Here is a 26,540-nt window from a genome sequence, read left to right as displayed (position 1 = left end):
AGTGCAGAGATGAAGAAGAAAGACCAATGTAGTAGGTCACAAAATAGCTTCTCACTCCTCGGACAAAAAGAGCTTTCCTTCATTCCTTCCCGAAAGCATCTTATACAAAATTAGTTACGGATTCCAAGTAGCTTTTGGTGGACACAATCTGAAGTAGTCCTGATTTTTGTATTAACTTAGCAAGCTTTTCCGTTTACAGTTTTGTAGTGTGGCATATCACATAAGTGCAAAGGATGATCTGTTGCCCAGTGACAGAACAGAATATAACCTGGGATGCTCTGTTAAGAAAAAGTTCCATTCACGATCGTTAATATTATAGAAGCAGAATTTTGTTTTAAAAAAAATGTGGATCAACATTTGGTCTAATTTGGTGTAACTCAAAAAAGTGATAGAGAAAGCTTCAAAATGGACTCTTCCCTTAAAATAAGCTAATCAGACTTCCTGAAAATCTATCGTAAAGTTATTGCTCAAAACATTTGACAATGCAATTACTGTCTCTTGGTTACTTACTCAGTGCCACATGTACAATATCAAAAGCAAAGATGTAGACAGTGAGAAATGACAATGATATGGTGAAGAGGTAAAAGAAACGGTAATTCCTCTTTCCAACACAGTTTCCGACCCAAGGACAGTGGTGATCAAAGCGTTCTAGGGGAGGAAAAAGAACACAGGAAATTAGAAATTTTGCACATTCCTGCAATTTTCCTGTCTAATTCAAAATTACGTTGCTGACTTTTCAACACTGAAGCAAAAATATTTGGAACGGTATACAGTATACAAGAATTTATCAGAATATATATAAAACTGTAAAACATGGTCTGTAAAATAACATGTCAGTTCACTAAGAAATTTCAAGATATGATTTGCAATGACATTATTTTTCAGAGGGTGTTAGCTTTTCTGAAAATCTCCCAATTGTCAGCACCATGGTGGGGGCTGGCATTTTTAACAAAGAGTCATTGTCGATGTTAGCAAATGGATTTAATGCATGATAGAGATCTGGTCATAAGACACTTTGTACAATGTTTAGCAATCACAGTCAACATTCATTGCACTGACCTTGAAACTCAGTCTTTTAAACTGAAACAAAAAAAAAAACTGCATTTCAAATCAACTATGAAATTTAAAAGACACCATGCAAATGGAACCAAATCTAAACGAAATTGCAGATTGTACAAAGTAAATTTGACTACAGTAGACTTTGCTCCTTATGTGGCTTGTGTATTAACTATTTAGAAGCATTTAAAATTTAAGAGATTTAAAAAATGCACTAAGTGTGCACAATAACCCATTGATACAGAAAACATTAAGCACCTGACTACTTAAAAGCACTGTACCTAAAGGCAACAACTGCAGTGATGCATTTCTGGACCACTTAAAAATCATAGAACAGCACAGAATGGGTCCTCCAGCCTGTCTTATGCTGGCTCTGTGAAAGAGCAACTAACTTAACCTCACTTCACTGCCTTTACCCCATAGTCCTACAAATCTTCTCAGATAATTTATCAATTTCCTTTTGAAGGCCTCAATTGAACCCGCCATCATCACAGTCTCATGCAATGCAAACTCCAGACAATATTTAAAAGTAACTTGCCTCACATCACAAATGCTTTGTGTACCAATCACCTTAAACTGATGTCCAGATCTGGATACTTGCACCAATGGGTGCAGTTTCTCCCTATCAACACAATCCAGAGTCCTCCATTTCAATCATCTCTATTAAAATCTCCTCAACTTTCTCTGTGAGGACAACCCCTGCTTCCCCAGCCTAACCACAATTGAAGCTCATACTGGAACCATTCATGTCAATCTTTTCTGAAATTCTTTATGCCTTGATATCCTTCCAAAAGCATGACTGAATGGTTCGATTAAAAAAAAATAATATTCCCAGGTCCCGATGTTCTTGCACTTCTTTAGAATGCTCGTCTTCTAAAGTTTTAAAATATTTAGAAACAGCACAGTACATTGCAGATTTATAATTCCTACCAATGCTTTCACTGACGTTTTCACAACTTCAGTTTTACTGATACAACCTGCACAACAGGATTGACAAATACGCATACTCCAATCAGAGACCAGTTCAGTACTCAGATTTCAAGGGCATTGTCTAAACCACAGTGCTTTTGCGTTGCTTTACAAAGCTTTTATGTAAATGTTGAGACAAGTCAATCAGCAGCTTTTGTTCACCAGTTCAACATTCATTAGTGATAACTACAAATTTACTTGATACTGATGTAATTCTAGTCTCCTGAAATTCAATTACAAAACCCCTGTCCCCATACAGTTACATTTTCAATCATCCTCAACTTACTGTCCACAATTAGTAACTACACAGTATTAAACTACACCAAGCAAGGGAATGGACCATTAATAATATGGATACCCAAAGCTCTTTGTTTGGATGAGTGTAACCCATTATAAATGCAAAAAAAATTTGATGTTTACACTAAAAACAGATAAAGTGATGATGAAATATTTGAATGGGAATTTTAAAAGTTATATTTATCCTGATGTCAGCACATACTGAATTAGTTCACCGTCTGACTTCCTGCACTGTAGCAAAAACCTTCATAAGGCAAAATCAAGGAAACCACCTTTGACGTAATGTCTCTGATGTGAAAACACCACAAGTCAGTCAGTGTTCCAATGTCTGAGACATACCGGACTTTTCAAAGCTAGGGTAGGATTATGGTGGGAAGAAATGTCAGAAACTTGGTTGCCTGTGGTTAATGGTTTATGGAGCTCAATGAAAAGATTGCCAATGCGCCAGGAGTACCAGAAGGTGAAATCAAGATTGCTAAAAATCACTAAAAACCTGTGTATTTCAACGTAGAACTGTCAGTTCAACTGAAATAGAAAGCAAGGAAAGAGAGAGCAGACGAGAGAAAAATCAGACATAACACCTCTTATTTGGCAACTTGCGGCTTCTGGATCTTGTGCCAGCCAGTCCTCCAACACTCTGCCACACTCCTTCAATATGGAATGACAGCACATCATGACTGCCATATGTTTTCAACAATGTTGATTAACAGATAACTCCTATCTCCTTGCAAAGCTGGATTCTAATTTTACATCAAAGACAAGTCTCACCTAACTAGGTCATTTACATTTCAAGATAGTGTTGCATAAACAATGCATATGTGGTAAGGGGTTAGGATCTGGACAATGAACGATTTCCTAAATCTGGGTCTACATTAAATTAGTGTAGACAATGTGCTTCCATCCCTCAGATTACCCAAATTGCCCCAAGTGCATTTCTAAAGAATGAATGCATATTACATACCAACACAGTTATCACAAACACTACAGTGGGATGCCCGAGGCGGACGGAATATTTTGCATGTGTAGCAGTATTTCAGTTTAATAATCTGGTTGTTAATCTGGATATCTTTGATTCTTGGGGGTGGTCGCTGGCCTGCTGGGACATTCCCATTGGCTGCCTCTGGAGATTAGAATAAACAAAACAAGATCTGTTAATTAAAACAGCAAAAATAAGCATTAATAATAAAGTAATAAAAGTAATAAAATATCAAAATATAATTAAGTAAAGAACAAAGATCAAAGATCAAAGTCACACTGAGTAAAAGTGGAATAGAGGCTACTGACAAATTCACCAACCGCCTCCAGCATCGAAATCAACATTTACACATTTACTCAAATAGTTTTAAAGTAATTCCTATTGTTGAAAAGACAGTTAGATATTTCATGTCTATGCTGTAGTGAATTATTTTATTTAAAAAGGATTAAACATTACAAAACCTCATTCTCACTGAAATAATAAAGCTTCACAAAATCTCGCTTTGAAAATGTAGTTAATGTCATCAATAGCAGAGAAAAATGGTAGTCTACTTCTTTTTCCCTAAACCTCCTAAAAGTTACAGAACCATGAGGTAAGCAAAAACAGAACTAAACCAAATTTCAAGATTTAAAAGTGAATAATAATCCCTTTTTGGAAAATAAGAAATCAGTAAATATACACAGAACAAACTGGGGACGTAAGGACGTGGGGCAGTTACTGAATTAGTGTTTTTTAAAAAAGACTTGGAGTTCAAAAAAATTCAGTTTCTAAAGGAGGTGGAGTGGACTGGAGGCATTCTGCACCCCACCACTATAATCTTGATTTTTAAAAAAAACAGATTTTCACAACATTTGTAGCTTACAAGCTACGAGTTTCGTCTAAAAAGCCAAATCTATTTATTTACTCAGTTTCAATGAAAGTGATTTCCTATTTGAAATACAGAAATTCTTTCGGTTCCTGAATACTTCAAAAGCTTCTTTCCCCCTGCAGATTATTTACTTCTGGAATTATATTTTCTTCAAATTGCTTGAAAACAAATGGAAATTCAAGCCTGGTCCGGTCCATTCATGGTGTATTGGACTGGGGAAGAGAGTAAGTTTATAATTATGCATATATCTTTGAAACCCTAACTACTTCATTTCTGTTGATAGATTTTTAAGATAAGAAACATGACTGTCACAAATGCTTGCATTTTAAAACATCAAGAACAGTTTATTCTTACTTAATGTCGAACATGCTGGGTCTCAGTCACACAGCAACTGTTTGAACTGTAAACATTTTTAGATTCCCCTTATCACAAAAGACAAAGTTAATAATTTACTTCGCTGGCTATGTAGTCGCTGTAACTGAAATATATTCAGATTCTCTTTTTACTTCCATGAATTATCACCACACTGAGCAGGCAATATTAAATAAATGACAACTTTAATGTGAGGGTACTATTTTAGAGCCATTACACTCAGTCAGGAACCCATGTGATTAAAATAGAAACTGTGCAGTGAGAAAAGTCTATCCATAATTAACTATTATTTCCACTTCATGCTGACATTCTCTTCAAGAATAAATAACTGCAGCCAACTAGAAACAGCAATTTAATGAACCAGGTCATTCTATACAACTCATACAAAATGGAGTTTATTGCAATCCTGACCCACCAATCACTGCAGTTTTATTTGCTCCAAAAAAGACTGCACGCGAACATGTTCCAAGAGATTCTACTACCATTACATGTGGCTATGTGCAGAGCAAAAACCAGAGTGAAAAATAATGTAGAACCCACCCATAGGCTTGAGTAAAAAAAAAAGCAGCTGCAAAAATAGTTGACACGGGTGCACATTTTCAACTTTAGCATAAGCAAAGTAAGCTGGCAGAATAAATGCCCCTCATTGTAAATTAACTGCTTAAAAATCAGTAAGGTTCCATGATAGACAGCCAACACAATCTTCCACCCAGTTGGAATTCAAGATGCATGTCTGCTGCATTATGAAAACGAAGCAGGAATGAGTTAGAAGTACAAAAAAACTGTATTGAAGGGACAAAAAAAAAGAACAAAGTAAAGCAATTATTCCAGATCTCACTCAGAATAGCAAACTACAGAAATCCAGAGTCATGAAGCAGAGATGATCTATTTTACCACCCTTTAGGATGGTCTTTGAGCAGTTGTCAGCACTTATGCCCGTAAAGCACCAGTCTCATTTGTCAGACTCCCCTCAGATGGCACATGTTCACTCTATTGATTGACAGTAGGTCACCTTCAAATCAGTAAAGACATTTCAACTGTACTCTACTTTCCCATATTTAATCAAAGTGTTCATTGTAGTCTAGTCTAATTTAAAATTGATTTACTTCTGAAGATCTAAACGATCACATTTTTCCATCCATAATGATACCCAAATTGAATCAGTAACTGTCAGAATGGTTTACTAAACTCAAGTAACAGTCAGTCAGTCTTGTGTAAAAGTTGGCTTTTGGCCATAGACTCCTTATTTTCCATATTTCTTGTGTACAAGTCAACTTTACACTTTCCTGATGCTACAGTTCATATTATACCTTGCATAAGTCAGACATGACTTTATTCCCGTTAAATCAATTATTATTTTGACAACAGTTGATGACCCAATTCTCATCTGTTGCTCCAATTCATAGCTGCAAAAATCCATTAGGAAGTTGGAAACCTCTTCCACAGTGCTTGCTTACACCCAGTTCCTATTGTGCAAGACAGAATGATAATGTACGTTACCCAAAGATCCCCTGGATCTAACGTAATGCTTGTCTCATTCTCCCTGCTTCCTTGGAAAATATCATGAGGAGGAGGTGTCGTTGTTGGAGTGGGTGGACAAAGTTAAAAATCACAACACCAGGTTATAGTCCAACAGGTTTATTTGGAAGTACAAGCTTTTGGAGCGCTGCTCTGTCATCACCTGACAAATGAACAGCACTCTGAAAGTTTGTAATTCCAAGTAAGCACGTTGGACTATAATCTGGTGTGTGATTTTTAACTAGGAAAATATCAACCATGTTTTCTTCCTTTCTCATATGTAGATCTTTAAAAAGGAGGGAGAAAGTGGCACTGGATATTTCTTGCATTTTTGTGTAATGCTGGTGGCAAGCAAATCCTGGGAATAAGAACTGCTGGCACTTTGAAAGTATTGACTGCAGACTTTGGACAGAGCACAATGAGGAGCATATAGCTGGAATAAATTGATATTGGCAAAGATAAAAAATTACCCTCAAAAATTCTTAGCAAAAGGTGAAGTACTAAACAGTTTCACCAGTAAACAGATTTAAAATGGAATATGCAAAAGTGAGGACTGCAGATGCTGGAAATCAGAGTCTAGATTAGAGTAGTGCTGGAAAAGCACAGCAGGTCAGGCAGCATCCAAGGAGTAGGAAAATCGACGTTTCGGGCAAAAGCCCTTCATCAGGAATAGGGCAACTGGATTTCAACCCTCAAATGTTACTCATTTTTTAAAAAGATCCTTTTTGTAAGCTGTAAACTCTGCTTTTGCAAGGAGTCTGTTATGATAGAAAATTTAGCGAATAGTTTAGAAAGACCCTTATTATTGGTCAATGCCATGGCTGGAAACTTCAGTTCAATTCAAACTCAATGTGTCTTTGACCAGTTTAAGAGTAGAATGTGCAAAGTTAAATGAACTCCATGACTCTCTTAAGGAAGGAATACAGAGGGCTGGCGTAATCCAAACAAATGGTTTTATAACTTTGAAGACCTGGGGAGATTGTTTCCTCCTGTAGAAAGGGGATAACTAGAGCTATCCATATAAGCATGGCATCAGGAAATCCAAAATTGCTTTTGTTAAAAATCAAAGAATAACAAATATGTGCAAGTTGCTACCACAGGCAGTGGTTCAAGCAAATAATTCAGATGCTTTCAAGTGGAATGTTGGCCATGAGGGGAGGTGACAGCCTAATGGTATTAACAGCTGGACTGTTAATCCAGAGACCCAGGTAATGTTCTGACGATGTGGGTTCAAATTTCACCACAGGTGATGGAATTTGAAATTCAATAAAAATCTGAATCAAATGTCTAATGATAACCATGAATCCATTGATGCTTGCTGGAAAAACCCACTTGCTTCACTCATGTCCTTTAGGGAAAGAAACAGAGGGAACTGCCATCCTTACCTGGTCTAGCCTGAGAGATTCCAGACCCACCAAGCACTATGGCTTACTCTTATCTACCCTCTGCGTAATTAAAGATGAGCCGTAAATGTTAGTCTAGCCAGCTATGTCACATCCCATGAATAAAACAAAAGTGGGAGGAGGCCAAGACAACTACAAAAGATATAAATGAGAAAAGATAGGAAGAGGCTCAAGTACAATACAATCAGCAGCATGGATTGGATGCTCAAATGGTCTTTTTCTGTGCTTATTTATCCAACGTCATCCCATGTAATGTATTCCTATTTCAAAGGGAATTAAATTCCACTAATATTTTACCAGCATAGATTAGATGACATATGAACAGAGTATCTTAATTATAGTCCTAAAATGAAAGAATCTAACTAACTTTAGTCCAGGATACAAAATAAACTGGGCATATCATTATTGTGCATAATATAAGAGCCAATATGCTTCGTATCCTTTCCCTAAGCTTTTGTGATCCCTCTATTTAAACAAGCAGTGCAAGTGTCTGCCTACACTCCAATAATATTTTACTTAAAGGAGATGGTTAAGGGGAAAGGCCAATGAAAATGGAGTGGAATAATTTGTCCATCAAATGTGAAAGAAAAAGGTGAGTAATCAGTGGCAACAGATTAAGCCAAATTTGACTGAGTGCAACACAAAAGGCCAAAGCCTATAGTGCACAGGATCAAGTGATGTAAAAGAACAACAGAAAAATTTGTAAAGATTCAAAACCAGAGAACAAATGGCAGATAAACCGGAAACACTAGGTATTTTAAATAAAAAGCCAAGGCCATAAAGATTTACAAGAAAACAAAAAAGAGAAGTTGACATCTCTTAGTATTGATACAACAACGAGAGGGGAGTCAGGCAGAGTGTTTAGTAGAAGAGTTTTAATTTCAACAAAAGAGGAGAAGTTTGAAGGAAAAGCACATAAAGTATATTTCTTCAGGTCAATTACCACAAATAAGGGCATCAATTCTAGGAGCATCCAAGTGAAAATTCAAGTGGCATATTAGCAATACTGGAGAATAAGGAGACTAGGATCAACTAGAATTAAATATATAGTCACATCCCTTTGAAATGGGCTCCCTCAGTTGCTACAAAGCCCAATAATTAATCCAATTGGCAAGATATTCTTTCCTTCAACCCACCTGCCTTTTCAAATTATACCCCTTAAAAAAAACGTCCCTAGCTGTCCATTTAACAAAAAAGATTCTGCAGTGATTCTTCAAAATCACAAAAAGCAGTATTTACAGAATCTTTAAGTCCTTTTAAAGGCAGAAGTAGATTCTTCATTACCAAGAGGATAAAAAGATTCTTGGGGCTATGAATGAATGAATGTTTCAGTTAAAATCAGATCAGTCATATCTTTATTGAATAGCACAGCAGGCCAAAAAACTAAGTGGCCTAATTTGTTCCTTGTTCAGGTGCTCATGTTATGGCAAAGAAAGGAGATATTTAAGTAACATGAAGTATTTAGAATTAAAGTTACAAAATGTATTGGATAGGGTGTCTGTATAACCAGACTTGGTACTAGGACCATATGAGACCCTTCTAAGGGAACTGAAGGGAGAGTAGATAAAAGGGAAATACTGGTCAATTTTCTAGCCTTCCTTCAACTTTAAGGTGTGCAAGAGGGCTGAGCAACTGCAGATGTTGCCATCATTTTTTCGAACAAGGGTGTGTACTATAAACTCAGCTACTACAGCCCAGCTACTTTAACTTCAATGATGAAGACCTTCTAGAAAGAGTAAATTGGAACAAAATTCAGAGAGTCACTTGGACAAACATGGATTATTGAAGTCAAGCCAGCACAGATATACAGGCAAATCATGTTAACTTGGGAGTTTTTTCATGATGGATTAGAAGGTATTTGACCAGGATAATTACAGTGTACATTGACTTCCAAAAAGCAATTGATAAAAATGTCACAGATCATACAGTGTGAACATTATACCTCCTGGAATAAAAGGGATAATAGCAAAAATTGAATTGATATTGCCTGTCATTCAGTCAATTGTGTAGTGATTAATGGATTTGGGCTGGAGGAATGTTTGTACTGAAATTTCTCAAAGAATTAATGTTGGGATCTTTGCTTTGATGATACACATAAATAACCTAAACCTTGGTTTATAGGGAATTTGTTGATACAAAACTTAGAAGTATTATGTTCTACAAGAAGGATAGTGTAGAATTTCAAAGGGGACAGGCAAATAAGTTGAATGGGCAAATTAAATTTAATGCACAGCTGTGTTTCATTTCAAGAAGGAATAACACAGACAAAACAAAAATAGTTGATTCCACAAGGACCTTAGTGGCAAGGTTGGTAAATATAACATTGGGGCAGATGGAAGTGACACCACCAATGCAGGAAAGAGTCTTCATCTCAAAGTATGACAATGATGTGGTCAAGTGCAACTTCAAATAAATTGTCGACTTGCTTCGACTGAAAACTGGACAGAAACTATCCAAAGCTTTTTGAAAACCATGAGAAGTCCTACATACATCGTAGAAGAATTCTGAACCAAGGAACATTTCACCATGCTAACAGTCAAGCAAACTACAAACTAGCAGTTAAAACTCCCATCTCGGAAAGTGATGCTTTTGCAGTCATGTAAGAATGGAAAAAAAGACATTGAATCCAAGTCAATTACTTTGTGTTCGGTTTTTCCTACCTATTTCCATCTCCACAAATGCAGCCTCATCTGGCTCAGCACGTGGTAGCACACCAGGATCACTGAAGCTGGTACGGAGTAACATTGCCATTACAAAGATAAAGAGAACTATTGCAAACACTGGAATGGCAGGGGAAAGATGTATAGCCAAATACGGACACCTGGAAGGGGGTGAAGAAGGAAAAAGAGAGAAAAAAAACAATTAGAGCTCATTAAAAATTTACAAGTCAATCACACAAATATTGAAAGGAACAAATTCTCTGCTTCCACCTCAAGCACCCATCCCACCAACTTTAGGATTAATTAACTGAACCAACAACTTTGTAATACAAGAATACAAATTACACGCAACAAAGTGACAGGATAAAATTGCTCAATGTCTCAATGTCTCTGAAGGAGTCTTGCAGCACAATGGAAGTGTCCCTTCTCCTGGATCAACATTCAAGTCCCACTTGTGACAGAACACATCACAACATATCCAAACAGGCTGATTAAAAAATTAAATGCTTAACTATCTTGCAGCAGGGATGTGGATATAAAGAAAGAACTTCCTACCATGCAATCAGAAATGAGTTATGGCCATAATATCTCAGTCTTAAATCACACTAGCATATATTTTACATTCATGTTGGCTTCAGTACGATTCAGTGCGTACTTAAAAGACAATTCTATGATTTCTGTGATCAACATCTCATGTAGAACAGACAAACAATACTACAAATGAAATTCGAATGGACATTTGAGGCTAAAAAAATTGAAATGGTATGGTGTTGAAGACAGGAGGTGAATGCAATTTCCAGACTTTTTTGTTGCCTTTGACAAACAACCAGAAGCTATGTTTACATGTTGTTACAGAAATAACTAGAAGTTGGTTATGAAAATGTGTTATTTTAAAAATATTTCATTTAAATTTCAAGAGAACTTTGATAACTTATGGCTTCTGGTCAAGTTCACCCTTTAATTGATGCTTCACATCCAAGTAGGAACTATAACTGTACTTGTAATTAGACTTTAAATCACTCGACAAATTGGCTGTGATACTGCATGATATAATTTAAAATAAAATAACTTGCCAGTTAATGATCCAAAGTAAAGCATAAAAGCTGTACATCTCCAATTGAAGTCCAGTGAAATGGCTATGCTAATGTTTGAATTTTATGAGAGTGCAGCCACAACATGTTACAAGGATGGACAGAAATACATCACTTGGCAGACACCTTTTGAAGGCACATGGTTCTATTTTAAATGATGCCCAAAACATCAGGAGTGGAATTTTTTAAGTCTCTTTGTCATAGAGCTTTGAGATAAACTCTTAATTCTAACAGATCAGCAAGTTACATTTACTTCATTTCTTTGCAGTAAGACTCCTTGCAAAATCCATGAATATGGCAAAGCTGCTATTCTTCAGACTTTTCAATCCTGCAGCTAATCGTCCTCTTCCGTCCATTTTGTTTGCCAATGTTCTAGTTTATTTAGCTTCCTGCTCGCCATTTTAAATTTTATCATTTCCTCTTAAGCACTCCAGCATTTCTCTTCTCTAAATCATTCTTCCACTGAGTAATAGTACTCAGCTAATTCTGCAGTTCATCAAATTGGTTTTGTGACCTCAGTACAGTACTTCAAGTTCAAATTCTTCTGTTTAAACTTACATGCTATTGAAGTTTTGACCTATTTGGTCTAGAACTCCTTGGATGTCTCCTCTAACTGCACAGCTTGCAATTTCTCTTCCATAATGCTCATTTTCAGCACAACACGTTATGCAGTGCTTAACCTTAAGTCTTTCAAAGTCAGTGGCTTTATTTTCTACCTCCAGCTGTTACCTTGGATTGCTGCATGTCTCTGGAAATCACATTTTTAGCTGCTTGAACTTTGAATTAGCCCTCTTTACTTTTTTTATCAAGAGCTTATGTCTTTCAATATTGGCCTCTGGAATCTCTGGCTGCAAATCAATAGGTGTGGTACCTTTAATCTCTGTCACATCTTCTTTAGCTCATAGTCTGAGATCAGTTACAACACTTCCAACTGTTCAACCCCAGGAAAGAGAGCTAGTCAGTTCTGTGACACAGAACATGCAGTTATATCCCTTTCCTTTGTGTCCCTCCAACTTGTTCCTGGCTTTCAAATCACTTTTCCGTAGGGCTTCAGGTTGGGATATTTAATTTCTTTGCATAACATTTTTTTCTTCTTTCACATTTTTAGAAAAGATTTTCTCATATCGTCTGAGTGTCTTGGTTAATCTATGCTTTGGCATGAGATTTCTGTTTGAGATTTCTCACCACCTTCCCAATCCAAATGGCATGGGCATGTCTATTTGGAGAACTGTTCCACCTCAACATTTGATACAGTTTTGTTGTTTTGACGTCTATTGGATTCACAGTATCATTTTCCAGGGTTTGGATATTTAGTTTCCTGTTCCTTCCCATCTAACCTTTCACTCGGTCTTGGATAAATTCTTTACCATATTCCTCTGTTTCACGCATCCTTCCCAAATGATTCAAATTTCCATAAGCTCTTGGTGTGATCCACATGTTGGACATTGTCTTGTGAACTTGTGGTTATTCACAGTTCCTGCACATCTTTTCCTCTGGACATACACACAATTCTTGCTGATCACTGTGTCAATCCTGCCATATTTCCACTGAACCAAATGAAGGCTAAATATTTGGGTAGTCAATATCTGCCTCCTTGTGGTTTCATTTCTCATGTCTTTATAACTTCCTCTTCCCCTTTCAAAGTTGGTTGAGTGTTCATTGCTATAGCAGATACATTTATTTTTTATGCAACGCACTGTTTCTCTTTTTCAATACTGACCAATCTAAATCAGCCTCAAATCATCTTAAAATGCTTAGGCTTCACTGAAACACCTGCTACCTCCATGTTACATCAGAAGGGGTGGTGTTCAGATCTAAACACAAAACTCCAATGTAGCATAACCAGTACTTTACATGGTTCCAGCATTACATCCCTGCTTTTGTATTCAATCTATTACCAAAGTGTCCTACATGCCTTTGTCATCACGTTTTCCAAGGACTCACTTCCTCTGCATTTGTTAATACCCTCTAATTATCAATTTTTTGCTTTATTTGCCCTCTCCAAATGCATAACATTTCTCCAGATTGGAATTCCATTTTCCTCTCTTCTGTACATTCAGCCAAACTAATGTCATTCTGCAATCAACTACCATCCACTTCACTATCAGTTACTTGGCCAATTGTTGTCATGGAGTCATTGAGATGTACAGAACAGAAACAGACGCTTTGGTCCAACTCATTCATACTGACCAGATATCCCAACTCTATCCAGTGCCACCTGTCAGCACCTGGCCCATATCCCTCCAAACCATTCCTATTCATATACCCATCCAGATGCCTTTTAAATGTTGCATTTGTACTAACCTTTACCACTTCCTCTGGCAGCTCATTCCACACACGTACCTCTGCGTGAAAGAGTTCGCCCCTTATGTTTCCTTTATATCTTTCCCCTCTCACCCTAAACCTATGCCTCTACTTTTGGATTCTCCACCCCTGGGAAGAGATTTTTGTCTATTTACCCTATCCATGCCCCTTATAAAACTCTAGAAGTCACCCCTCAGCCTCTGATGCCCCAGAGAAAACAGCCCCAGCCTATTCAGTCTCTCCTTATATCTCAAAGCCTCCAAACCTGGCAACATCCTTGTGAATCTTTTCTGAACCCTTTCAAGTTTCACAACATCTTTCCAATAGGAAGGAGACCAGAATTGCATGCAATATTCCAAAAGTAGCCTAACCAATGCCCTGTACAGCCACAACATGACCTCCCAACTCCTGTACTCAATACTCTGACCAATAAACGAAAGCATACCAAACGCCTTCTTCACTATCCTATCTACCTGTGACTCCACTGTCAAGGAGCTATGAATCTGCACTCCAAAGGTCTCTTTGTTCAGCAACACTCCCTAGGACCTTACCATTAAGTGTATAAGTCCTGCTAAGATTTGCTTTCCCAAAATGCAGCACCTCGCGTTTACCTAAATTAAACTCCATCTGCCACTTCTCAGCCCATTGTCCCATCTGGTCAAGATCCTGTTGTAATCTGAGGTAACCCTCTTTGCTACCCATTACACCTCCAATTTTGGGGTTATCTACAAACTTACTAACTATACTTCTTATGCTCACATCCAAATCATTTATATAATGATATAATAGTGGACCCAGCACCAATCCTTGCAGCACTCCACTGGTAGCAGGCCTCCAGTCTGAAAAACAACCCTCCACCACCACCCTCTGCCTTCTACCTTTGAGCCAGTTCTGTATCCAAATGGCTAGTTCTCCATGTCTTCCATGAGGTCTAAGAAGGGCTTATGCCCGAAACATCGATTCTCCTGTTCATTGGATGCTGCCTGACCTGCTGCACTTTTCCAGCAACACATTTTCAGCTTCCATGAGGTCTAACCTTGATAACCAGCATCCCATGGGGAACCTTGTCGAATGCCTTACTGATGTCCATATAGATTATGTCTACTGCTCTGCCCTCGTCAATTCTTTTTGTTACTTCAAAAAACTCTGTCAAGTTTGTGAGACATGATTCCCCATGCCAAAGCCATGTTGACTCTCCCTAATCAGTCCTTGCCTTTCCAAATAAGTGTAAATCCTGTCCCTCAGGATTCCCTCCAACAGCTTGCCCACCACCGATGTCAGGCTCACTGGTCTATAGTTCCTTGGTTTGTCCTTATCACTCTTAAATAGTGGCAGCACCTTAGCCAACCTCCAGTCTTCCGACACCTCACCTCTGACTATCGATGATACAAATATCTCAGCAAGGGGCCCAGTAATCATTTCCCTTGCTTCACACAGAGTTCTCAGGTACACCTGATTAGGTTTTGGGGGTTTATCCACTTTTATGTGTTTCAAGAATCTAGCACTTCCTCCTCTGTAATATGGACTTTTTTCAAGATGTCACCATCTATTCCCTACACATCTGCTAATTTTCGAAATATTCTTCTCACCTTGGTTGAAATAATAAGTAAATATCACATAACAATGGACCCAACTTAGCCCTGTGGACCACCCTGGAAAACTGTTTCTACTTGTAAAAGCACCTATTAACAGTTACGCTTGACTTCTTATTACTGAGTCAATTTTGGCTCCAACTCCCCAGCGGTGTCCCATAGGTTTGATTTTTGCCATGTAGTCATAGAGTCATCGAGATGTACAGCATGGAAACAGACCCTTCAGTCCAACCTGTCCACGCCGACCAGATATCCCAACCCAATCGAGTCCCACCTGCCAGCACCCAACCCATATCCCTCCAAGCCCTTCCTATTCATATACCCATCCAAATGCCTCTTAAAATGTTGCAATTGTACCAGCCTCCACCACATCCTCTGGCAGCTCATTCCACACACATACCAACCTCTGCATGAAAAGGGTGCCCCTTAGGTCTCTTTTATATCTTTCCCTCTCATGCTAAACCTATGCCCTCTAGTTCTGGACTCCCAGACCCCAGGGAAAAGACTTTGCTTATTTACCCTATCCATGCCCCTCAATTTTGTAAACCTCTAAGGTCACCCCTCAGCCTACGACGCTCCAGGGAAAACAGCCCCAGCCTGTTCAGCCTGTTCAGCCTTTCCCTGTAGCTCAGATCCTCCAACCCTGGCAACATCCTTGTGAATTTTTTTTGAACCCTTTCAAGTTTCACAACATCTTTCCAATAGGAAGGAGACCAGAATTGCACGCAATATTCCAACAGTGGCCTAACCAATATCCTGTACAGCCGCAACATGTCCTCCCAACTCCTGTACTCAATACTCTGACCAATAAACGAAAGCATACCAAACGCCTTCTTCACTATCCTATCTACCTGCGACTCCACTTTCAAGGAGTGATGAACCTGCACTTCCTAGGAACTTACCATTAAAGTTTATAAGTGTATAAAGACAAGCCAGGGAACTATAGACCAGTGAGCCTGACGTCAGTGGTGGGCAAGTTGTTGGAGGGAATCCTGAGGGACAGGATGTACATGTATTTGGAAAGGTTGATTGGCAGGACTGATTCAGGATAGTCAACATGGCTTTGTGCGTGGGAAATCATGTCTCACAAACTTGATTGAGTTTTTTTGAAGAAGTAACAAAGAAGATTGATGAGGGCAGAGCAGTAGATGTGATCTATATGGACTTCAGTAAGGCGTTTGACAAGGTTCCCCATGGGAGACTGATTTACAAGGTTAGATCTCATGGAATACAGGGAGAACTAGCCATTTGGGTCCTTGTCAACTGTAAGCTACAATCCACGTAGAGAACATCCAATTCTGCTGTTACTGCCTCAAAAAGTAAATCAAGAAAGACGTGAACTTACCTTAACAAATCAGTACAGACTATCTTTTAGATTAGATTACTTAGTGTGGAAACAGGCCCTTCGGCCCAAGTCTACACCGACCCGCCGAAGCGCAATCCACCCAGACCCATTCCCCTACATTTACCCCTTCACCTAACACTACAGGCAATTTAGCATGGCCAATTCACCTAACCTGCACTTTTTTTGGACTGTGGGAGGAAACCGGAGCACCCAGAGGAAACCCACACAGACACGGGGAGAATGTGCAAACTCCATACAGTCAGTCGCCTGAACCCAGGTCTCTGGCGCGGTGAGGCAGCAGTGCTAACCACTGATCTTTGATTGATCAGTTTCTCTCTTAGTAAGTTGTCCCCATCTCTCAATATTGGTTCTCGTAATTTTCCCACCAACGTCAGACTATTATTTGGTCTGTCTCTCTCACTCTTTCAATAATAGTACAAAACATGCAGACCTCCAATCATTTGGTACCTGAGCTGCAAGGATTGGAAATTGATCCTCAGAGCTTCCACTATTTCCTCCAGTGCTTTTTAAATGAAGCTGTGCCCATATGCAATAAACCTGAACAATATTAGGCTTGGGTTAACACTCCCTCCTGACCCCTTAAAGCCTGCACACAATATAAAGCAGACTAGTGAAGAGAGAATAAAATACACTCCCCTTGCTCCTACACTCAATCATGACAATCTGCCCAGATACCACCTCTGGCCTGTTCCAAAATGTAATTTCCTCCATTGTACAGTGGTCAGACTATCAACATACCATCAACAAGATGTACTCCAGCAATTTGTCAAGGGATGTTTTGACAGCACATTACAAACCCACAGGGTGGAGTGGATAAGCGGGAAGGAAGATGGACAGGTTAGACAGCTCATGAAGGCAGTACCGAGTTGGGGGTTTGGATGAGGGATAACGTTTGGGGGCACGGGAGGAGAGGGGAGATAAGGAAACTGGGGAAATCTATGTTGATTTCATGCGGTTGGAGGGTCCCAAGGTGGAAGATGGAGTGTTCTTCCTTCAGGCATCGGGTGGCTTGGATTTGGCAGTGGAGGCAGCCAGGATTTGCAAGTCCTTTGTGGAGTGGGAGGGGATAAAACAAGTGGTGGCCTTTATGCACATCTTTAAAAGCCAAGAATTGGAATAGGTCCAAATAATTTTCTGACTGCAAAAACTAGCCCTACATGCACAGCAAAATAGAATCACAACAAGAACAATGCAAAAAAAAAGGTGCTTTATTAGATAGATATTGCCTTATCTTATGCTTTAATCCAAGAGTGCTACAAGGAGATACAGATCTAAAAGTATCTCAAGATGAGAGTGCTGACATATACATTGTCCCTCACCCTGTTTGCTCATCATTAAAGAAAGACTTTTCAACTACTTATTCACTAAAATATTCCCATTATTTACACCTTTATATAGGTTACTAGTGTGTACTGTCAAAGATGTCTTTTCACATGTTCATTCTCAACAGATATCAGTCATTTGATTAATGTAAAACGTGGGAGTAACTAATAGTATGATATTGCAAAATTATACTGAACACAATCAAGCCTGGCACACAACAGGTAATAAACCCCTGTTCAAAGAAAAAAAACAGAAAATGACAACACTTGGAGCCAAAAGATAGGAAATAATTAACAAGTTTTGTTTACTGCATTGTGCTTACTCGAGCAGGTCAATATTTAAGAGAATCACTCAAGACCCATCTCAAGCTCAATTTTTTTCCTTTCAAGCACCAACTATAAAAGATTGTGAAATGAGTAAAAAGTTCAGTAGTTTTAATGTTCACAGTTTATTTACCATATATATCCATGTGAATGTCTAATTTTCTAAAATTATTTTTTAAGGTTAAATTTATCAGGTCAATTATTACATGGATACTACTTTTAAGGGACTGAAAAGTCATGCTATAAATCAAAATACCATATAATTAACAGAAGCCCAATTGATCTCTAAACGAATAAAGGGAAAAAACACAACGGATTTATGGTAATTACCAGATAAAGACAATAGAAAGAAAAATTAAGCTTTTATTTATACACACAAAAAGTGAAACTGAAATAATATGGCTTTAAATCACAATTACACATTACATTTTAAATTAAACTTATCAAGAACAAAAGTTATTTAAAAGTCTGCAAAATCACTGTTCACCACCTTCACCAAATAAAGCTTCATAAATCAGACTGAATTATATCATCGTATGGATCCTCTTCATCTTTGCTGTCTGCAAGTTAGCAGTAGTACACCATCTGCTTCTTCATCATCACGTATGTCATCCCATTGATAATCATTCTTTGTACTGCCCAAAGCATTCGAAATTCCATATTTCTTGCATGATTTGAAAGTAGTCTCAGCTTTTATTTCCTTCCACGCATCAACGATCCATTTGCAGTGGCCGTGATGGAGCCACATACTGCCTCCTTTCATGTATGTCTTTTCTCCATCAAACATCCAGTTATTCCACTTCATTCTCATCAGGTCCTTAAATGGCTTATTGAAACCAACATCTGTTGGTTGCAAAACACTTGTAAGCCAGGAATTACAGCTACGTCAGTGTTATGCGATTGGGTGTTAGCAACAACATTCTTCACTAAATGTCATCTAAACTAGTCCTACATGAGCAATCTTTTCCTTATGTAATCCCCCAGGTCGTAAATTACAAAAACTTCCTCTATCCATTTTCTACATCCACCTACATCCAACCTGCCCTGTGGATGCTTATGGATGACCATTCATTTTGGAAATTCCTCTTTTAGCTAAGTTTTTCCTCTTAAAACCGATGGCTGTTTTTAAAGTTAGTGCCATCAGCCATACAAGAATGAACTCACGGAAACTTACTTTTCTCATAGTTTAGGTGAGAACCACTGGCTGTTTTTTCTCCTTTTTGGTTCACGGTTCGATTCTCCCATATGCCAAGTGAAATAGGCATTTTGTCCATGTTTCCAATGCATGATAACTTGTAGCCTTCCTTCTGCCAATTTCAGATTACAAACTGGTGAAACTGTAATATCTTAGAGTTCAGCAGGTAACTTTTGTGCAATCTTAGTTCTCTGCCAAAGTACAGTCATGCCTTCTCATAGACCTTGTGCACCATCCAGCACTTGCCTTAAAATCTGAAATTCCACCCTTCTTTGACTCGTTTCGTGCATGGATTTGGATGTTTTCATGACTAACATTTTCCACTTTTGACAATTTTCAAGTATCCACTCAGCAAATATTTTTCACCAATTGTGGTCACTTGCTAGGGTTACCTCTGCTGGCACACTTTCGTCTTGCATCGTCTGAAGGTATTTATCTTTCTCCATTCTCTTTGTAAAAAATTCTCTTGCTGCTCTACAGCTATTTGTCTTCTCTGCAACTTCAATAGCTTGAAGTTTAAACGCTGCTGTTAATTTTTTGGTTTTTTTTTCCCGGAGGGCATTTTCACATAAGAAATTTCAAAATCTCAACTAGGTACATGACAGTATTCCAAGAGGTTGGTTGTCACCTGACTCTTTTGCACCGAAGTGGTGTAAGTTGTACATCAAATCACATAAGAATAAAAAAATTCATTTCATTTCCTCATTATACATCATACAAGATACTACCTTAACTCACAAATGTTGACCTGTTATCTGTGAAGGATTTACTTTTACATGAGATATATGGAAAATTCCAGATTTTTTGGCCAAAAATAGGGGGTCAACTTTTACATATACTCGAATATATATGGTTTTGCTATAAATTCTGTGTTAGGATCGAGCCTTCCACTATCACCTGATGAAGGAGCGATGCTCCGAAAGCTAGTGTGCTTCCAATTAAGCCTGTTGGACTATAACCTGGTGTTGTGTGATTTTTAACTTTGTACACCCCAGTCCAACACCGGCATTTCCAAATCATATATATGGTATAGACAGGCATAAACCAGTTGTTCTTGCCCCAGATCATTGTGTACTCCAGTTACACGCTTATGAAACAGATGAAACCAAAACGTAACTTCTGAAAGTAAAGCAGTAAAACAAGAACTGTTGTAATAAGATTTATTCAAATCTTTTAAAGTTTACTTTTCCTTACATAATGTCACTGCAGTTATAATTTGATACAAAATGGGGCAGGATTAATATTTCACGACAAACACTACAACTCCCATTTCAACTATTAATTTAGTTCCTTTCTTTGAATGGTATTTCTTAATGTTTTGATGGAATCTGGCTTGGTCCATAACAGCTGTCTAGATCCCCTAACAATATCCTTTCAAACTGGGAGTAACCTAATCAACTGATCAATTTGAACACTTCAATCCTATCTTCTCTCCAGACCATGTTCCTCCATTGAGAAAAAAAAACGTTCCAACTATCAATCTGCTTTTCAGCCTGGTGTCACAATCACCGCATATGGAGTTCAAAACAGTATTGTATGAAGATTTGCCAATCCGAGGATATTTTTCTGTAGTTTTATACTGTTTTATTTATTTCAAGTTCCATCTTCTCTCTTGAGCATGTTAAAGTGCAAAATAATTGTTCCTGATTGAAAGCTCCCAATTTGACAAAAGAAATGCTCCTATATAAAAAAATGAAAATCTTTTATGCTATCCCAGACAGGCAGAAACAAAGCGCAGTTTGTGGATTTATATCTATTCAAACTTCCCAGGAGGAACAAAAAAAGAATAAGAATTGCAGATGCTGGAAATCAGAAATTGCTGTAAAGACCCAGCAGGTTTGGCAGCATCTGTGGAAAGAAAGCAGAGTTAACGTTTCTGGGTCTAAAGGGTCATTGGACTTGAAATGCTAACTCTGATTTCTCCCACAGAGGATGCCAGAAAATATTGAGGATTACTTTGCATAGTTCTGTGACATTTTTAGTAGTGCCAATGGGAAATGTTGTTCGAGTCACACAAGGAGTAATCGTCTTCCCTCAAAAACAGATTGTGAACACAGGTAGTGACTCCAGAAAGAGTGCCATGTCACTAAATATTTCTTCAAACTTTTTCCAAACAACAAATGTTAAAAATTCAAGTTTGGTTTGTAAATCTCTCTAACGAACAATCACCAGTGCTGCATACCAGTATCTACAAGCTACAGATTTCATCCCTTCCCTTCTGTTCATATGCAGGCATTAATGGCTTCCCTTCCCACATTAAAGCACTTTGTCACATGACTAAAGCAAAAATTACTGCGTACAGTGTCATTACGTTTGCCTAACATTTTCCATTGACTGAAACTGCAGTGCATCCACCCAATGACGCTAAAGCCTTGGACTATCCACAATTACAGTACAGCCAGTAATACAATTGAGCTTTATTAAAGAATTTAATACAAAATTACAGAGAAGAAATGGAAGGAGATATAATCCTTGCACAAATAGTCCCAGTCAATGAAAGCAGAATTCCAGACTGGATATCATAGAGGCAGCAGTTCAAGATACAGTATTACCTTAGAATTAAGCACCAAGTCTGAAGCTGAGCAAGTTTTTACCTTTTGCAATTAGACCCACTGAATTAATCAGACTATTAAGAACGCAGATACTTCTAATAATGTTCATTTGTTTTTAAAGTGAAATAAAGTAAAGTGTTTTATCAAAAGAATTCAATTTCTAGAGGAATCTTAAGTACCTATACAGATTAAACAGAAATCTGAATATGGAGTTCTAAAATCAGTGCCGATAGAAGACATACTGACTGTTCGAGTTCTTGATGTCATTGCCAGATTTCTTGAAGGGAGACTTAACTTTTAAAATTTGAATTGGCATGCTATAATTACAGCGAGCTACTTAATTAGATCAGTTTAAAAAAAAGTGATTGAAGATGGCAGCTTAAACGCAGCTAAACCTAGTGCCAGAGTCAATAGTGATATTCTCCAGTCAAGGATTACCTTAAACTGCCAACATGGAAAAAATTAGGTTGCTTGATCCTCTTTGTACTGCTCAAAATAAGTAGTAGCTCACCAATGTATGGCCACGCCACTAACTTTCACAAAGATTTATTTTCTCCCCTCTTACCTCTGACTTACTGCATACCTATTTTCAATTAAAAGGGCTCCTCATGGACAACAGCTTCCATGGTTTTGTGCTTCAGAATGCTGATCTTGGGAAAGGTAAGACAGAGTTTACCAAGTGACACATGTTAATGGACTGGCTGACAGCTTGAAAGGAATTCTATGATCTAAGACCTTGTAATTATGATGACACCCTTATACAGGTAACCATTGAAACAGCCTAGTTCTGGACTTATATGGTCAGCTTAATTGATCAGTGAACCTGTCCCTTTTGTACTCGTGGACCTGACGCACTTCTTTGACAGTGGGTGAGATTTTTTCTTCCACAGGGGTAGAAATGCTGCTGGTTCCACTTGCCACAGATGCTCCACATGTTGCCTTTAATTGCTTTTCCTCTCCTACTAAATAGAAACCACCTGCAGATATCATATACATTACAGCTTGCCACAATAATAAGTTCAGTTCTTCAAACAAACAAACAAACAAACAAACAACCATCCATCTAGTTTCCTGCCCTTTACAGGAAAATTCAGCTTCATGATTTCAATCAACATACCAAGAATGGCATTTCAACTATTCAATCACTACTTCATTGGGTATGATGATATTGTGCATTCGAGATCAGCATATCATTTAAAAGTTTCAGCGATATTGCAAATTTTTTACTACTGTTGTTTTGCTTGCTCCAGCTTTACTATCCATGATCAATCTTGCCTATTCAGAGAAATGAATTTCTGTGGGGCTTGTCAGTTGTCCAAGGTTAAAATCTGATATGTGTTGTTAGAAACACATGAACCTTGCTTGTAGCTATTACATTTACCTGCTTACAGAGTACATAATGGCCAATCATTATCCAGAACCTTATCACACAAGTGCAAGCCTCAAGGCAAATTGGATTGATGACAAGTGAGTTAGCCAAATTCAAACCTTAATCTATTTCCTTTTAAATGCCAATTAATACGTGAACTGCACTGTCTTTTTTTTCTGTTCCTAAATGTGCTAAGAGTTTTTGTAAACACAGACTTATATTTGAATAGTGACTGGTGTTCCAAAGCTACCCTCATGACCTCCTCGTCTTCCAACACCACCTATCCATTAAACATTTAACATTCTTCATTTACACCATGGCCACAAACATTCAAAGGTGTTAGTGATTATCTATTTACTCACTGCTCATGATGCTGCCTCAACAACTGTGGAAGCAACAGAAACTCTGTTTTCAAAAATACCTCTTCAGTCTACAAACATGACCTTGATTTGCCGATACTTGGCTTTTTAAAAATGTACTTTATTCATTTAAAAAAAATCAGAAGTACTTACAAAAGGTTCTATATCAATTCAGCAGCCTTTGCAAAGAAAACACAAAGATTGGAATGGTGACATTTCTCAGAACTTCACTGCAGTTGTAAAAACAAAGGCATTTTCTACTTATGCAGAAACTATTTATATTCATTTTGAAGCAAGAGAGAAAGTCTGAATGGACCCTTATTATACATTTACAGAAAGACTTTAGACAATGGTCTTTCCACACTGCACCTTGGCAGCAGCTGCCCCAGGCTTTAGTGTTAACTTCAGCACGTAGTCCTGGACTTTGAAACATGCAAGTCTGCAACAGTCAGTCAAGGTTAACTTTTTACACTGGAATACTTACGTTTCAGGCAGACCAAAGAGCATCTTTCACAGTGTTGATGGTCTCCCAGGCACAGTCAAATGTTTGTCTTTGTGTGTCGCAAGAAACACCTCGTAGAGCATAGAGTCCTGTGTCATGGTGCTGCTCAGGACAAACCTTAACAAAAACCACTGCATCTTTCTCCAGACTTCCACCCACCTGGAATGTGCCTTTGCAGTCTCATCAGCAGCCACTTAAGAGGGCAGCATGCAGTGGCGCACAGAAACCAGACGTGCATAAAGGATCTCACAGCTAGTGTCTTTCTCACTATTAACCAAGCTGGGTCTTGGTTCTTGTTAGGAAGTTCTGGTGATGAGGCATTTTGCCAAGTCACTGACAGTCTGCTCTGGGGGCCACATGATAGGATCCATCCTCCTTTTCCACAGGGTCTCAAGGACACTACATGTTGAGCACTTCCTGACGAACTTCTGGTCAAAAAAGTGCTTTTCTTTGCGAATTCTTCCACAATGGACAAGTTTGCATTCTATAAAGAGATCAGGCCCATCCTTCAATGCACCAGGTACCCGTAGATCCTCAATATATAGTGGCACTTGGTGTTCGCAGACCAAGGGACTACATACAGCTTGATGCAGCCACACAAGAGAAGGGCAGCATTTGTCAGACCTTTCCCCCTTACCCAGAGCTTTGTACATTGTGTTCCTGCAGACCTGGTCCATTTTTGACTTCCAGATGGAGTGGAAGGTGGCTCAGGTAACTACAAAGGCACAGGCTCTGGGAATGGGCTAAACCTGCACCACATGGGCGGCACGGTGGCACAGTGGTTAGCACTGCTGCCTCACAGCGCCAGAGACCCGGGTTCAATTCCCGACTCAGGCGACTGACTGTGTGGAGTTTGCACATTCTCCCCGTGTCTGCGTGGGTTTCCTCCGGGTGCTCCGGTTTTCTCCCACAGTCACAAAGATGTGCGGGTCAGGTGAATTGGCCATGCTAAATTGCCCGTAGTGTTAGGTTAAAGGGGTAAATGTAGGGGTATGGGTGGGTTGCGCTTCGGCGGGTCGGTGTGGACTTGTTGGGCCGAAGGGCCTGTTTCCACAGTAAGTAATCTAATCTAATCTAATCACATATAGCAACACCATGGAGTACTTCACACCTGATGACCAAGCATTTACTAGCAATGGTGTGGGAGCAGTGTTCTCACCTGCCTAGTTTCTGCCTCTTGGTAATACATTTCTCCCTTTTTTTTTGCACACGGCCCAGATCCTCCAAATCATATGACCAGCACCTTCACGTAATCTGTCCCGATAGTGACAAGGATAAAGCATCAATTGCCCCAGTTCCCAAAGAACATGGGCTCACTCTTGCCTCAAATTTACCTTGGCTCCCAAGGCCAGTTCAAACTGGTCGCAGATTCTCACAAGTCTGTGCACTGACACCAGATCGGAGCTGAAAACAGTCCACATATAGGGAGGCTTTGACCTACAGGCCTCCACTGCCTGGAATAGTCACCCCTCTCAGGCTCACATCCTTCCTGATGGACACAAAAGGCCTAATAAAAAAACACAAACATGGCAGGAGTGGGCAGCCCTGCCTGACTCCAGATCTGATCAGGAAGCTTTCAGATTCCCACTCATTAATCAATGTTGGTATAGAGCAGACTGATCCAGATTGCAGATGCCTTCTCCAAAGCTTATTTGGAGAGCACATCCATCATGTAGGTGCGCAATATCTGGTCATAGGCCTTTTCCTACTCCATATTGATAAGGCAAGTGTCTACTGCTCCCCCCATCCTGCACATAGGCAAATCATATCCCTGAGGAGTGCAACGCTCTCAGAGATCACCCTGCTTGGTACCGCACAAGATAAATCACTGACCCCAGAGCACAGCAGATCTGACCCGGTTGATGATTACCTTAGGCTGGGATTTTGAATCTGTGTTCAGCAATGAAATTGGTTACCAATTTCTAATTTCCTCTCTCTCCCCTTCTGCTTGTAGGCAGGGGCGATGATACCTTTCCTCATGGATTTGCACATGCTTCCTGCCAGAAGCACACTATCACACAGCTCCAGCAGGTCCTGGCCTGTCAAGACCACAGAGCTGAATATGACTCAGCTGGTAAAGCTGGTCACTTCTGGGAGTTTTATTCTCTACTCAAGGACCTTGTTCAGATCATCCAGAGATAAACAGTTGGCCCAGCCTCTCTCATGTGCTGTCACCTAAGACCTCCGTGATAGAGGACAGGAATGACTGGGGTGCCCCGCTGTCTGACGGCTGCCTGTCATAGTCTGGCACCCTCAGGATGTCAGTCTGAGAGCACAATGATCAAACGTCTTCCTTCAGGCTGCTGATCTTCCTTCCCTGCGCACCTTCTTGAAGGACAAACATGAGCACATCTCATCTGGCTCCATGATCTGAACTCTGAACTAGACAATTATCTTGGAAGCCTCCAAGGCAAAGAGCAAGGCTTGCTTGTTTTTGTCCTGGAG

At 39.1% G+C, this 26,540-nt stretch overlaps 1 protein-coding gene across 1 annotated transcript in view; it reads right to left on the bottom strand.

Moving 5' to 3' along the window:
• zdhhc9 (zinc finger DHHC-type palmitoyltransferase 9) overlaps positions 1–26,540 on the bottom strand; it is an 84,038-nt gene that overhangs the window by 18,901 nt on the left and 38,597 nt on the right. The window contains exons 2-4 of the mRNA XM_043705296.1: positions 10,120–10,280; positions 3,284–3,442; positions 511–648 (exon numbers count right to left, since the gene is read on the bottom strand). Of these exons, the coding sequence (XP_043561231.1) occupies positions 511–648; positions 3,284–3,442; positions 10,120–10,280 (458 nt within the window). The remainder of the gene's footprint in view (positions 1–510; positions 649–3,283; positions 3,443–10,119; positions 10,281–26,540) is intronic.

This window comes from Chiloscyllium plagiosum, chromosome 15 (genome assembly GCF_004010195.1).
Source record: "Chiloscyllium plagiosum isolate BGI_BamShark_2017 chromosome 15, ASM401019v2, whole genome shotgun sequence".
NCBI classification, from domain to species: domain Eukaryota; kingdom Metazoa; phylum Chordata; class Chondrichthyes; order Orectolobiformes; family Hemiscylliidae; genus Chiloscyllium; species Chiloscyllium plagiosum.
Note: the sequence above shows the minus strand (reverse complement) of the source record. Positions and strands in the feature narration are given on the sequence as shown.